General features: G+C 43.5%; 1 protein-coding gene across 2 annotated transcripts in view; it reads right to left on the minus strand.

Moving 5' to 3' along the window:
* KCNQ4 (potassium voltage-gated channel subfamily Q member 4) overlaps positions 1-15,613 on the minus strand; it is an 821,604-nt gene that overhangs the window by 129,820 nt on the left and 676,171 nt on the right. For both annotated transcript variants that reach the window (XM_085648482.1, XM_085648483.1), the window contains exons 7-9: positions 15,001-15,096; positions 7,825-7,913; positions 2,717-2,878 (exon numbers count right to left, since the gene is read on the minus strand). In XM_085648482.1, coding sequence (XP_085504608.1) covers positions 2,717-2,878; positions 7,825-7,913; positions 15,001-15,096 — 347 coding nt within the window. The remainder of the gene's footprint in view (positions 1-2,716; positions 2,879-7,824; positions 7,914-15,000; positions 15,097-15,613) is intronic.

A 15,613-nucleotide genomic window follows, 5' to 3' on the forward strand; every position in this document is an offset into this window, starting at 1 on the left:
AGTCTAAAAATGTTGGTTTGCAGACACCACCTGGTGCTTGTTTTCAAGTTTCAAAGCACCGCCTTTATCAAGCATCAACTAAAATGTTATCAGCCTCTTAGGTCGTGTGTCCTGGAGGGTAATGGGAGGATTCACGCGAGACCTGGAAAAGGATGGAGGGCCTAACTCCACTCTTCACATTCAGGCAGAGCACTTGGCAGAGAATGACACCTGTCTAGCCACATATTACAATTTTTATTAGTGCTCTCTTAATTAAACCACTCACCATTGGCACTCGATTAACTTGGGAAAACCATGTAAGGTTAGCTGATGGTCTGAATGATGCCACTATGGAAAATTCAAAGCCCATTCATTAGAGGTTCCTCAGACGTAAGTTCCCATGGGATCTTTCAATAGTCCTGCTGTCTTGGTCCAGAACTCCTTTACTTTGTTGTCCCTAGGTGGCTTGGCATAGTATGCCCAGATAGTACTTGTGTTTTCATAATTTGCCTTTATTGAAGTGTTTGTCTTGCTCCGTCTAACCGCATAGAGCATACAATGCTGCCTCAAGTTGTTTCCTAGCTATTACAGCTCTCATTTCTATGTCTTCCTTGGCATGAGCAGGGGCACCTTGGGATATGAGTCACTATGAACCGGGGGGGTTTCCCAAGGAGATAGCCTCTATGATCAAGAGGTATATCGCTCAGTTGGGAGGATAACCAGATGATGATACTGATCACAAAGGTAATTGATGGAAATCCAATCTCTGTCTAAGGGTCCCTTGTGTTGGTCTTGTCTTTTCATAATACTCCCGTTCTTCACTTTTTTCTTTTGCATTTGGTGGCACATTTTTTGAGACCCCCGGTTCATTATGTATTTGTTATGTAGTATTTGGGGAAAAGAACTGAGGCAGGTCGTTAAAATATCCCTTTGACCCTAAATTCTCTGGTTGTTTATGATATGAGTCACTATAGCAGAATGTAAGGCTTTCACTGAGGGTCCACTGTATGTGGTGTTCTGCCTGCTCTGCTACTTCAGCCAAAAGACACACCAATTAGAAGTGCTGAGCATCTGCCTCCTTCATTGTGGGTCTCCAATGGCTGCAGAATGTAAAGCAAACCACCGAAGACATAACCATCTGCTTTACCCTTCACGGGAGTACACGACTTACCGGTCATTTCAAAATATAAAGTCATTTTTACTAAACCCTCTTTTGCCACTAAGGAAACTCTGTGTTTCAAATGTGTGATCACCATAAAGCTAGGTGGGGTGAGACCTCTGGTAAGGCTGGCGAACACAGATTTAAATGCTAATTACTCAAGATATAGTAAAGATTTGCTATTCTGTCCTCGATTTCCAGGCGATTTCAAAGACAACATATGCATATATATTTAAATTAAATAATATTCAATTGAAAGCAAAATTATATAAATAAAAATTAGAGGAATATATTGCATCGAAAGTACACTGTCAGGGTCGAAATTACGCCTATGGATAGTTAGGATTAGGTTCAGAGTTTCAATAAAGGTTACGGTCAATGATAAAGTTAGGGGAGAATCACGGGGGGGTAGGCAAAGACGGGCTGGTGCTAGAGTCGGAATCAACATCAATGTATGGGCTAGTTTTAGGGTCGGGCAGGATAAGGATTGTTGTAACAGTTAGGGGCAAGGTTTTGAGAGTCTGGATAAGGGTTAGATCTAAGGTAGGGCTAGGGCGTGTTATGGATTAGAAGAAAGGCCTTATTAAAGTTGGAGTTAGATGAGTGGGTGGAGAAAGGTTAGACTTACAAATACGGTCTGAGTGTGATAAGGGTTAGGCACTGGACTAGTATGGAAGGTTTGGCTAGGGTGTGGTGCAGGGGTAGGTTTCAGGTAGATAAACACACGCTTGAGAAAAGTATACAGAGCATTATTAAAGAGAGTGGATGAAAAACTGAAAATCTAGAACGTTTTTTAGTGGAAAAAGTTTTCACTGAAAAGGAACTCAAGGTATAACAAAATCTACGTTTTTTATTAAATTGGCTTTCAATGTAATAGTTTCTCTGAAATGTTATTTCTCAGCTAAGTAATGAGATGAAATTACATACAGGTACTGGTTTTTATGATTGTGAGGATGTAATATGGAAATGGTGGTCTATGTTAGGCCTGCAAGACTCAAAGATAGTGACAGCAAAACCATGTCCATTGACGTGGGTTGATGGTCCAGGATCGGTTGTGTCCCACGGAACCTTCTGGAACAATATCAATACATACAGGAGCACTGAGAAGGCCAACACCCTACTCAAAGAAGCTGGAGAAGAGACTACATCCTACGATACATTGATTGATGGAGACGTTGAGCACTTCATTTAGTGACACTCCACAAAGGAAAGGGAAATCCAAAGTTCTTTGACATACATGGATAAAGGAGACAACAAAGTACTCAGTGGACAACAAGTTGCGCACTTAAGGAAGCATACGATTCCCAACAAGGGACATACTTTGACACAGGAGAGACAGGGAGTTCGAGTGATTGTGACTCTTACTCAGAGGAGACAAGAGTGCCTGGAAGACAACGGCACTACAGACACGGAGAGAGTCCAGAGGCCATGACACATGCAGAGGGGCACAATACAGGACTTACACAGACACGGCACTAGAAGTTTCAGGCAGGAGGAGAGTGGTAGGGTGAAGACAGGTCCAGCGGCCAATGCCAAAGTAGGGCTAACACTCACAACAGAGCAACGGGAATGCCCTACCTTTCCCCCGCACCGGGTGCAGGGGCACCAGGCCTCTGTGCGGAGGAGAGCGAGTGATAGTGCGGAGGCGCCTCGTTCATTCTCCTCACCTCGCAGTTCCTAAGCCCCCCGTTGCGAGCACGGCTCGTAGCATGCACAGACTCAAACAGCAGCACCAGCTCTCTAGATGGGATTCAAATACATGCACAGAAATTAAACCTCCAAAGGAATGGATGGAATGAGAAATAAAACCATACAGGTGTGCATTATGGGCAGCTGTTTAAAGACACAGTATTCCACAGAACTTCGACCATGCTAGTGTCAAGAGGACAAGTTTTTCAGGTCCCTCCCACCATCCTGGATATTTGATCTCTCACTCGCTGGAATAATGCTGAGGCAGTACCACAATAAAAAAGCAATAGATGAGTGTTTTGGGGGGGACCTTCCTATTCGGGTTCCTAATTTTCATTTTTGAGCGTTTTTCCAACTTTTCCCCCAATTTATATATTTTAGAAGAAACAAGACCTGCACCTCTTTCTCGGTATTGGAATTTCGGGCTGTGCCAGGATAGTTTCTCAATGGAAAATAACAGTAATATGCAATACTAAGCCTATTATGGTTTAAAAAGGCAGAGTTTATTTCGAAAACATATGGTGGTCCATAATGTATTTGCTGATTGCGCTCACTATGGACTTGGCATAAAACCAGTGACTGGCTCCAGTCATACCCCAGCGTTGCACCATTGATAGAGCACACTCTGGCTTCCCTCATGCTGGACACCGGGAGCCTTTGTGTACCTCTCTCCTTCTCCTCAGTGTATGCTGGACTCCGCTCATCTTTATGCACCAGCCAAGCCGATGCGATGGGATTACCTTTGGATGAAGGTTTGCCAGGAGCAGAGATGCCATCCAAGAGGCAGGGCATTGGTAATAGGAATTAAAGTCACTTGGATCTCAAGGACCAGCCACCCCCAAACTAAGGGATATCTCTTCCAATTACAAACTCTTCGCTCACAGTGACCGCTTTTTGGAAGCAAATGTAACTATCCGTGGAAAGGCTTATAAATGTGACCTGACGTTGTGGTCTTGATGCTTTCAGGTAATATTTATGGAATGATTAGTGTAGGCAAACTACACCTCCAACCACTTCGATTCATGGCTGCGCTGCTAACTAAGAGAGAATGCTGTTTGCCCAAGATCAATCAGAGCGCTAGACTCGGATTCTTGACTCCAGCATCGAGAGGACATGGACCACCTCTCGCCTGGACATGGGTTGCCTTGACGTCTCCCAAGGGGCACGATTCTACAAGTGTCAGGCAATGCTATCCTTCCCTGCGTGGTCCCAGTGCACATAGGTGCTGTAAAGGATGAGGCGAGGCACGAGAGCAGCATTTAAACTTGTGTTTAAGCCTCAGATTCTCACTGCCCCTGTACCATCAGTATTCCATGTTGTCTGCATACGAAACACGCATGATCACCTTTCCACCAAGCATGGGAGATTCAGTCCTCTCTTACTTTTCCCACAGAGGAGACAATATTTGCCACACACAGAATATTTGTTCATGTGGTATTTTCCTTAAAACTGTATGTCTTACCATGTTGTTTTCTTAGTTCACCTTTTACCACGTTGGACCCTACCGTCTCAATGTGACATGACCAACTACTGGCAAAACATTTCTACTTTAGGTTGCAGTAAAAAACATATCTGACAAATCTATGCTACCACAACTCCAAAGTTATCCTGCACAGCCTACTGGATGTTATCCTGCACAGCCCGCTATCACTGCAATGTGATCTGAGCAAAGTTTATCTACAAATTATATATGCCGGGTTCCCACGAGGCACTGTACAAACTGCATAACACAACGACTTCCGGAATACTGTTTCTTTAAAATGGACACTCACCAGGGCAAGCTGCAAATAAATACACAAGAACACAGAACAAAAATCATATGTAAAAAGTGTAAGATGAAGGGCACTTGGTAAATGTTGGAACCACACAGTGCGATTGAAGAACCACCAGCCTCGAACTAGGCATATGCTTTACTCATGTCCTTGGGACCAAGGATGGGCAAAGCTACGGTTGAGACAAATTGAACCTATGTGTAGGAAGTGAAGGGGGAACATTATTTCAGGGCAACCTTGGATACAAGATCTTGCTCAATGACACAGGAACATTTCAAATAAAACAGCAGATACTATCATGAAATGTATAGACAAATATCATGCATAGGAATATATCACATGTCGAGGACAATATGACAAAACATAGGCAAGAAAAAATAAGACCCAATATATGAGAACATATTCAGAAAATGTCAGGAATGTATCATGCTATAAGCACCTTACGAGAAAATATCGCGCAATATAGGAAAGGAATTCCTACAGTGTTTGGGAAATGCTTCCAATGTGCGATGATGTCAAATGATGCACGGAGCTCAGTGTCAGAGAAATGTAGTATAATACCAGAAACATTTCAAGAAAATGTAATTTTTGAAGTGGACATGTCAAATACTGTATTTGATATTGTTATTTCGTGTGTGCGGAAATATAATAATTCCAATGGAAAAGCAAAGAATACATAGTGAACTCACATCATGTTGAGAAACAGTACATGAATATTAGAAATAGGCTGCACTCTGGGGAAGTTTTTGACAATGTGCTGAAAAAGTGGTTCAATTTATGGGAAACACAATTGCATGGTTCGGAGAAATTCACATATTTTGTTTGGAGAAAACCACAAAGTATGACAAATTGTCACGCAATGCACTTGAAAATGTCATGCGTGCCCAGGAAAATGCCACTTAATATTTAGTAAAATGTGAACGTGTAGACAAATGTCATACAGACACATACCATATTTTTATGAGGCTGTGATATATGAGAAATATCATCTAATGCACTCACAAAGTAAAGCAATGTATTTTTAAATGTTCCATGGTGCGTTAGAAAGTACCAAACTATATACATTAGAAATCATATAAAATATCACTGCACTAAATATTGATTGTCACTATGTGTAGCAAGTAGCCAAAACATGCATTTAAGTTTACTGGAACTGGACCTGCAATTTATGACATTGGACGTGACCTTCACGTTGAAAAAAGCTTTACTTTGACTTGGCAAATATCTGAGCCTCATAAAGCACAAAGATGAAACCCTGGGTGTAGAACTCAAAAGGAGTGCAGGGAGTCCCTTTTAAAGGGCTGTTTCCCTCACCCACCCGTACGTGGCATGCTTCATCATAGGGTAACCTTCTCGCACCGCAAACCTAGGCGCAGTGCGGGCTACAACCCCCTCACTGAGAGGGAGGAGCTCAGGGATGTTTTAGATGTAGAGAAGAGATATCATAAAACCTTAAGATGAGCAGGGTGTGGAGGGAATGAAAGAAAGTGAAAAGTGAGCTAAAACTATCTCCCTGGTATGTCAAAACAAATTTTAATAGGACACCCAGAGGTCAGGATTATAAAGATTGAGCTATAACAGGGAAATTTGACCTGTCATAAACTACTAGTGCCTCCACACCCTGCTCATCTTAAGGTTTTAGGATACCCCTTCTCTACATCTTAAAAAATCCCTGAGCTCCTCCCTATCAGTGAGGGGGTTGTAGCCTGCACTGCGACTAGGTTCGCGGTGCGAGGATGTTACCCTGTGAGGAAGCATGCCACTTACAGGTGGGTGAGGGAAACCGTCTTTTAAAAGGGGCTCCCCGCACTCCTTTTGAGTTCTAGGCCCACGGTTTCATCTTTGCGCTTTGTGACGCTTTGTGATTATTTAGAGGGGAGTCGAACCCTGCTGGTCTTTAAACCCATCACGCCTTATTTGTGTGTTTAAAGTATCTCAGCCCCACAATGTCAATATAGGGGATTTACTAATCTATATCATATCCTAGCAATATGGGTTCTAGATACATGCCAAGATCATGGCATGACGAACTTATGGTCCTGTTAATGGAAATGTTTTACGAATGAGAAGGTGTATCTCTGTAATGGTTGTTTGTGTTATGGATATGCATCGAACAAATTATCTAACTTACTCAGATTTCACAAGAAGAAAATCATCAAAATGTGTAGAAAAAAGTCGCACAATGTATGAGAAAATATGGTTTAAAGAATGCGAAAATATGATCCATAAGAAAACTTTAAGTACTGTATAAAAAAAAAGTGGTAGGGGTGGCAGTATGGGGAAATTTCACATAATGAAAATGATTTAAAAAAATAACAATGCCTTTCAAATGTCACACGGTGTAATGTCACACATTGCATGGGAGATATATATAGATATCTCAAATGAAACATTGTATAGGGAAGTGTCATCATAGTGTTGTATTTGGAAAATTGGCACATAAGATATACATTTAATTGTTTTGTATATGAAATAAGTAAGAAAATGTGTAGCATAGAGAAAAATGTAAAGCAATACAAATGTTTACAAATGTATACGTGTGAATTTATTTGCAGCAACAATAGCTTTAATTCCATGATATTTTCATATAGGATTGTGAAATGTATAAGCAAATGCAAAATAACGTGGTAATGGGAAAATATCAGTGACTTTAAACAGAACCGCAATGATGGCGCTAAACACAACTCAAACAATGAAAATCCAGATTGGTTTTTTAATGTGTGTCAACCCAGAGAAGCAGTTTGTAAAATCCAGATAATGTAATGCTCTATAATTGGTTCGGCTAGAAGACCCTTAAATTCTAATTCACAGCCCAGGAATAAGGTCAATGAATGAGCTTTTGGATTGGGGTTGTGTCTCGGCAATCGGTGACTTCAATCGCACTGTGGTCCACCAGTGTTGAATCCATCCCCAACTCCATGTTATTTCCAAGGCAAAATCATCAATGAGGAATGATTTGCAATGGCATGGATCTTAGGGAGTGAGCAGCACAGGGGATGGAGGGTACCAATGAGATTCCTTTTAGGTAAATCTTTTTCATTCTGCCAGCAGCAGAAATGCAAGTCTGAGTCAGCAAGCTGCTTTAGGTATGATGGAAGATGTGTCCATCAACAGTGGGCAGCATGGAGGAGGCTGTATTAGGTCCCTCCCCGATATCTTTGGTATGCGGTACATTTGCCCTCCGCAGACTGTTCCCGCAAGCTCATGGCCTGCCCGGACACCTACCTGAAGGATGGTAGGATGCTGTCATAGTAGTACCACGTAGCGGTCAGATAGGCTCGGCTAACATCTGTTGAATACAAGCGCCAGGCAGCCTGCCAAAAGCAGAAGAAGAGGGGAGGGTTAAAGAGGGCAGATATCAAACACATTTCATTTTTTTTTAAATATCAAAACACTGAAATAGTTTCAAAACTAGGAGTGCTACGCAAGCAGCCAGGAAGAGAGACTTCAACCCTCACTTCATTTTACATGAGGGGGATGTCCCGAGCCAGCACTAACAAGACTCAAACTCACAATAAATAAATGACAACTCCAATAGTCCCCTCCTCCTACACCCCAGTCCTCATCTTGTGCGCCAGGTTCCCTTCCAAAATTATCTACAATATTCCACTTTATAGCCCTTATTGCAGAGTGGACTATTTCGCGCTATTTGAGGACATTTTCTCCCTCACACCCGTTATTCACTGCTGGTTACTCGAAATACCCTTAGCCACGCAGGGCATGTGATTTCCCAATTCACTGAGGCCACACACATCTTGAATATGTTTGTATATGATGCCTACTCTGAATAGTATTAAAAGGACCAATGACCCAATAATATGTTTAGCACTTGCTGCTGACATCTGTGTATTCCCATCTAGTCAAAGATTCAATTTCTTACAATGTCACAAAATGGCAAAAGCGGTAGCAAAAGAAAAGTCATATAGAAAATCAGTTATTAATATTATTCATCAACCACGAGAAAAAAACGTATTGCTCTGAATAAAAAGATCCAAATAACTATAACAGAAGGAAGAGGCCCCTGCTAGACCAGTAGCAACTCGACTGAGGGCCCGCACTGCCTCAACAGTTCTATTCCTGCCAATCAGAATGGCCGACAGACAAGGACTTATCTGGCAGGGGAGGCATCTCTTAGCAGATCTGCCAGCAAAGGCAGGCATCCCTACAGCAAACACCTGAATAGAGGAGAGGAGCCTTCCTACCAACACGAGACTGGCGAGAGACTGAATGCCCATGGTAATCACTTCCCTGGGACAGTGGTCATGTCAGGGCAGAAAGCACACCATCCTAGGAGAGAGAACGGGAACTATGTGCAGGACCACGTGAATTATGCAATTTTGTTTCTGTGGCATTTTCCACATAATTTGAAACTTACTGCACTCACTACATTATCCACCATCTGCGTCATAATTTGCACAATTTGCAGACTGCGAGAAAAGCATTGGCGTCTACGTCAATTGGATCAAAAGTTATTAAAAGAAAGTGCCACACACTGCAGTAGCAGACCTATTGCAGATATCAACTCGTCAACTTTCAGCTGCATATTGTTGTCTTCAGTTGATAAAAAGGGTCCTAATTAGGTAAAATGTTTGCCAGAACCTGTGGGATTAAAATGAGAAAATATAACTAAACTAGAGTGACACAGAGTCTGCCGATTTATGCTGCAAAGCTGCCTTTTCGTCACATTATGTGTCCTTCTTTTGCTGCATAGTACTAGTGTGCCTCGCTAGGGACTGGGTAAAGAGCAGGGCAGAAGGAGACGCGAGAGACCCGCAGTACAGAGGTGGGAAGGTGAAGTGTGGTCTGGAAGCTGGGCACAGAGCCTGATAGGAAGGGACCTGTGACCTGGCTCAATCTGCAGGGGCTGGAAAGGTGGCTGAGGGCAGGGAGCAGGGAAGGATAAAAGCTGGTCAGGTGTGGATTTGACTGAGAACTGGGCAGAGTGGCTGAGAGTTGGGTACAAAGTGGCCATGTGGTAGGCAGCCAGGTCTGGATTGGTCAAATGGAATTCTGGTATTTCCCCAGTTGGCTAAGGGGCTGCCTTTACAGCTGAATTGGCTTCCACAGCCCTAACTCAACAGCGCTTAGCGCATATATATTGGAATAATTCTGCTGTAATATACAGAATTTAGGCCCATTTTGTTTCTAAAACTGTCTTTCTGGGGAACATACCCAACCCCACTGGAGAGGGCAAGGTTTCCTTGCTACGTTCCCCCGCACAGTCCGATGAGGGCTGATTTGAAACCTTGTTCCTATAGGTTTTGGCTTCCAGGGTGGCTTTGTCCCGCAGACATCTGTCAGCTCGTTACAGAGGGCGTAGATGGAGAGATGGCTGTGAGGGTGGGGACTGATAACTGGGTACAGAGGGGCCAGATTGACTGGGTACAGATAAACTGGCGACCTTGAGCTGAGCACAGAGCTTGAGAGAGAAGAGGATGCTGTGAGCTGGGGTCGCAGACGGAGCTCTGGACCCCTGAAGTCCGATTCGACCCCAGTTTCTCTGTGAAAAGATGCAGAGAAATCGTCTTAACAGAAGAAGAAAACTTCCTTCCCTTCAAGCGAGAAGTGGAAGAGCCATTATTTGGCCCCAGCCCGCCTGGAAGAGGCCGACGACTCGACACCCACGTGCCTCCTTCCAGAAACATCCATTACGGCCTCCTGCTTGGTGGGACTGGAGGTGTTTCCAGGCAGACCGGGCTGCCTCCTCAATACACCCCCTCCATCAGATCCAGGAAAGCTCCCTTTCTCGTCAATAAAGCAGGCCCTAACTTTGAGCGTTGGAGTGATAAATCGGCGGCCACCGCTGCTGTTTGGGAACGAAAACAAACACTGTCCCATGGCAACCTGCGGGAGCATCCTCGGTGCCCATACACCGCGCGCGCCGGCCTACGGCTCCACCTGCCAGCGAGGGTGCACGCGCAAATATCAATAACAAAATGTTATGCATACAGTGCTTACTTACTGCTGCGTGCTTAAAGCTCCGAAGCACTTTCACTAAGTGGTGGTGGGTGAACAACTTTACCATAAGACGCTACTTCAATTCAGTTAATGTTTAAACACAAACTCTAGATGTTCCTGCTTCGAAATACAGCAATGTGACATGAAATACGGACTACTCCAGGAACTACATAAAAGAGAAAAGATGAACAGGTGTTGGAACTAGGGTGACGTCACCACCTCATAAAGTTGACTTCTTACGAGGCCTTTCCTACCAACAGGATATGGTCTTTTATAAGGGACCCTGTACTATTTCACAGAGTCGAGCGTTCTCATCACAATCGCTCGGAAAAATTGTAACTAGCTATTGGAACTTTAAATATAACATTTCAAAACCTCCGTTAACTAAACACAGACCTCCAGGATATTGTGACATAGATTAGCAAATTTAGCAGCACAGAAACTTGGAATTTAGCTACATTTTGGGGCAATTGACTTTTGCTACGGTTACACATTGCCTCTGAGTTGTCTGCTCTGCGCCATAGCTGCCGGGGTTGAGCTCACGTTTAATGAGATCCTTTAGTGGTTCACCTTGACAAGGATTGTGATTATTACTCAAGGTGGGTCCTTACCCCCCTCAACTAATACGCCAGTTTCTTACAGTCCTGTTTTGGGTGTAGAGTGGCAGAATGGGGGATAGGGTTGTGGGCGGTGGTGTGGTGGAGGGGGCACTGCTGTCTTGGGCAGGTGATAGAGGATTGGGGCCCCGCTGCAGGCTCCACTTCATTTTGTGTGACAATGTGGTGGAGGGCCTTGGGTGGGAGAGGGTTTACAGCAGCCCACTGCAGCCCCAACTTACTATTGGGCAGGTGGTTGTGTGGTGGAAGGGACAGTAGCGCCTTCGGTGGGGTGATGGTGGCGTGACTTGGGTGGCATCCAAAGCTTGCACACAACTGAACACGGAAAGAAACACTGCTTCTGAAATCTGCTCATATCATGAACAAAGAAACAAGGTCTGTACATCCATCCCACACCAAAAATACTGAAAGAAAGAAGACCTCTGTAATCTGCCATAAGAATAGAAACTGGGCATGTGCACGAATTTTTATTGACTAAGGGAAAAAAGTTCGCACCTTTCAACTTCGAGTTCCTATTTGTGTGTGTGTGTTTTTTTTTTAATCGATTTGTATTTTGTAAGAACAAACGACAAGTACCTATGACAGTCTGGAGATTCAAGGAAGTTTCTTGTTTCCAATAACAGGTGTTCATGCCTCCATTTTATTTAGTTCTTGATCATCATCAAAACTCTGCAAACTACCTACAGAAAAGCGGTTTCTAGCTTTAAAATTCTTGCCATAAGGGAATGTATTTCTGTCTGAACTCCCATACTGATCCTATAATATTCAAATACAGAGGTGATTAAATTGTATCAACTACTGAGGCGAGCATGTCCTAACACTGCATACATTGGTCCTATATATTTTCTTTCAAAATCTAAAATTGCAGAGACAGGCTATCCGCTTTGTGCTTTCATCAAAGGCACCATTGACGGCCCCAGGAGGGACAGAATAACATTCAGACATATTAATCCACATTTGTTAAGCGCAAACAATCACCCGTAAGGGTCTCTAGGCGCTGGGGCCGTCGGGAAGATTAAGCAAGCTATTGACCAGAGTCACATGGTGCTGGGCTTATCTGCCGCCAGCGCCGGGGATCGAACCGTGATCCCCAGATTCCAGAGTCAGTCGCCCTGGCCGCGGCGCCACACCTCTTTATAAAATGTGTTGGCAAGGGTCCGAAAAATGCTGTATTCGCTAGTACCCTTCTTCTGATATACAATTTTCAGAAACCTAGCACTTAACTATTGTATAATTTAATCATCAAATGTCTTGAGTAAAGGAGAGAACCCAAGCACAAGGAGAGGATGTGGTGTAGCAGCCAGAGCTGCTGACTTTGGAACTGAGGAACCGGATTTGATGTCAGCTCAACAAACACACTGTGATTGTGGGCAAATCACTTAATCTCCCGGTGCCTAAAAACTAAATTAATGTGTCCTTGTGTAATGTAACTGGTGCTCATGTAAAGAGCTCCAATACCTAGAGAAGAAAGGAAATAATCTGATTAAAATAGCATGCTAACACTAACTACTAATCCATCATCATGGGTGAAATGCAGCAAGGATATAGTGATAGAAGACTGAGTGAGTGTGCCACTCAGTGTACAAAACTTTGAATGATTCATTCCGCAACTTAGGGGAGAGAGAAAAGAATGTAATTGTGAAACTGTATTCTTTGTTTGTTTGGGAAAAGTGAGAGGGTCAGATGCTGGGAAGGAAGTTAAGCAAAAGGGAGAAGGAAGGCTATGAAGGTACAGAAGGAAAATGGAGAAAGGTGGCAAAATCAAGAACCTGAGAAGAGAGGAATAACAGGAAGGAAATGAGGAAAGGTGAACAACAGCATTGTATCTCTGCCCTCCAAGTTAGCCTTGTCACTCTCTAAAAATCTAAAATGTTTAAAAAAGATTGGGGCAAATAAATCATCCGCAAAAAAGTATCGTCTTCCCTGGGGAAATGATGCTGATGCTAATTTAATGTTAAATGATTGGTGCATTTACCCTCGTTTGGCAACAGGATTCTTTTTGCAGCTAGTGCCGTGTCAATGCCTGGGTCCAGACAAGAGAGGCAGCCTCAATGCACTGACATACCAGCCGATTCACTTGTATAATTCTTAATAGCACCATCTTAAATGTGCTCAGCTCGGGCTACACTAAACTCTTACTGTCACTCGCTCGCACTAGCAAAGGCCACTTGCACTTATACATTTTCAGCTACCGGTGCTTTGTCAAAGTCAAGAGGTGAGAATGTGGCGTAACGGCCAGAGCTGCTGACATGATTTGACATGAGGAACCAGGTCTGAGTCTCTGTGTCGGCTTCACAAACATTCTCTGATTCTGAGCATATCACTTAATCTCCTCGTGCCTAAAATCAAAATAAACATGTCCTTGTGTAATGTAACTGGTGCTCATGTAAAACGCTCCAATACCTTCAGGTCGAGTCTGCGCTATTTGATACGAGTGGTGTGGTGCTGGGCAGCCGCTCGCACCAATGGTTCGTAAAGGTTTTAATACCTTTGTCAATATCTCGCACTATTGATATTTTAACTGTCAAAGGCAACATACCTAAAACATAAGTGAAACGGGGCACTATAATCATTTTCACTGCCTGTACTCTACCCCAAAAAGACAAGTTAAAATGGGACAATTTTTCATACTCTGACTTCGTTTTGGCAATAAGTGGATCTAAGTTATCTTGAATCATGCGTTCTAAACCTGTGTTGATGTAAATACCTAAATACTTCAGGCGGTCCACTTTCCATTGAAAATTATAGCCCAAAATAGCTGCTTTTGTTGTACCCCTGGACAATGGTAGAGCTTCATTCTTATTCCAATTAACTTTGTAGCCAGAAATGATCGAGAAGCGAGAAATGGTAGACATGAGTCTAGGGAGTGAAGTAGGCAGATCAGTAAGTGTGAGCAATATGTCATCTGCATAAAGAAGAATTTTTGAGATCCCTGCTGGTGTAGGAATGGCTGCTATTTGTGAACACTGTCTTATTGCCGCAGCCAGCGGTTCAAGTGCAAGAAGGAACAAAACTTCAGCTTCTTGTTATCGATAAAGCATCCGGGGTCCTTTTGCCTGCATGTTGCAAGGACCCTTTTACTGCAGCTCCCTCCCTACTCTCTGGCTAGTCATCACTTCTTGGGCACCATTGTAGAAAACCATAAATTTTCACCTGATGAAGATCAAATAGCTGATGACTTCTTTTGTTACACTCTCATATTCCTTAGCCTGACTCTTATTCACCTAGTACCACACCAGGAAATATGTTATTGGTGTATAAGTAAATTTGACAATTACTTAGTGTACGTCATGTTGTTTCATTCGTCCCTGATCATCTTGGTTATCTATCTTTGGATGGAACAACCAACCCACCTATGGCGGACCTCCCGTTTCTTACCATGTAGAACATTTAGATGAACTTCAACCTACAATAACTGCCTTCGGAACCAATGTTGAGCCACTGTGGCCGAGCGGCCCTTGTTCAAAGTGTTTCTGTGGATCATCACTGTCTGCATATAATACGCAATGCATTTACCCCCCTGCACATGAACTCGGCTTACCAGCCACATTCCGGGCACCTATGACAAGCACTTTCTCTCAAAGTATCTAAAACTGGAGGTGAAATACTAGTGTGTCCAGAACCAGACTCAACATATTGAGGAAACGTACTCGCAAGACAGCGTAAAGTAGTGACAGTGTTACTCTATGATCTTTTTTTTTACACGTTTTCAATCCTGCAGAAGATAAACCAGCCAGGCAACCCCAGCAGACACAAATATATGCACCCTGCCAGCTTCTGCCATCTGAAAAAGGCAGCACTTGGCCTTCTTACACTCGCCACTCACCTGTATGAGGTTCGCTGCCGGGGTTCTCCTCTTCTCAAAGTGTTTCTGCCGGTGCTGTTCCTGTACCTTCAGGGCAAAGCCGGAACCCAGAATCCCCTAAAACAGGTGGAAGAGAGACTCAGGGTTAGCTGGTGCTTGGTATGTGCGGTGCTTTCTGTGGAGTATGAGCCCAGTCACGGCACTGTGCTCCAAGATGTGTTGGAATTTGCTAGATGCTCGAAATATTTGTTGATCTTTTCATCATCGATATGTAGATAAATGTGCAGAGTAACCGTGTTCCCATCTCAAGTGAAAACTTGGTTAAGTACACAGCTGGGGATGTGGTAAAGTAGTACTACAAAGCAATACCAACTACACACAGCTATTAGCTATCAGCCAGTCCCTACTTGCTCCTGATGTGCAACAATAGACTTCACTTTGTCTTCAGTGAGGCCTTTACTTTCATACACTTCAGTTCTTTTCCTGCACCAATCTGAACATTTCTGATAGAATCTGAGCAGAACGATAGCTTTCATGAGTCTCCAACAAGTCAACAACTGGAGCCCCGTTGACCAGAAGCACACTTTTCCTGGGATGCGATCTCTGGGGCAGATTTACAAGCCCCTTGCGACAC

This window comes from Triturus cristatus, chromosome 3_2 (genome assembly GCF_964204655.1).
Source record: "Triturus cristatus chromosome 3_2, aTriCri1.1, whole genome shotgun sequence".
Classification (NCBI taxonomy): Eukaryota; Metazoa; Chordata; class Amphibia; order Caudata; family Salamandridae; genus Triturus; species Triturus cristatus.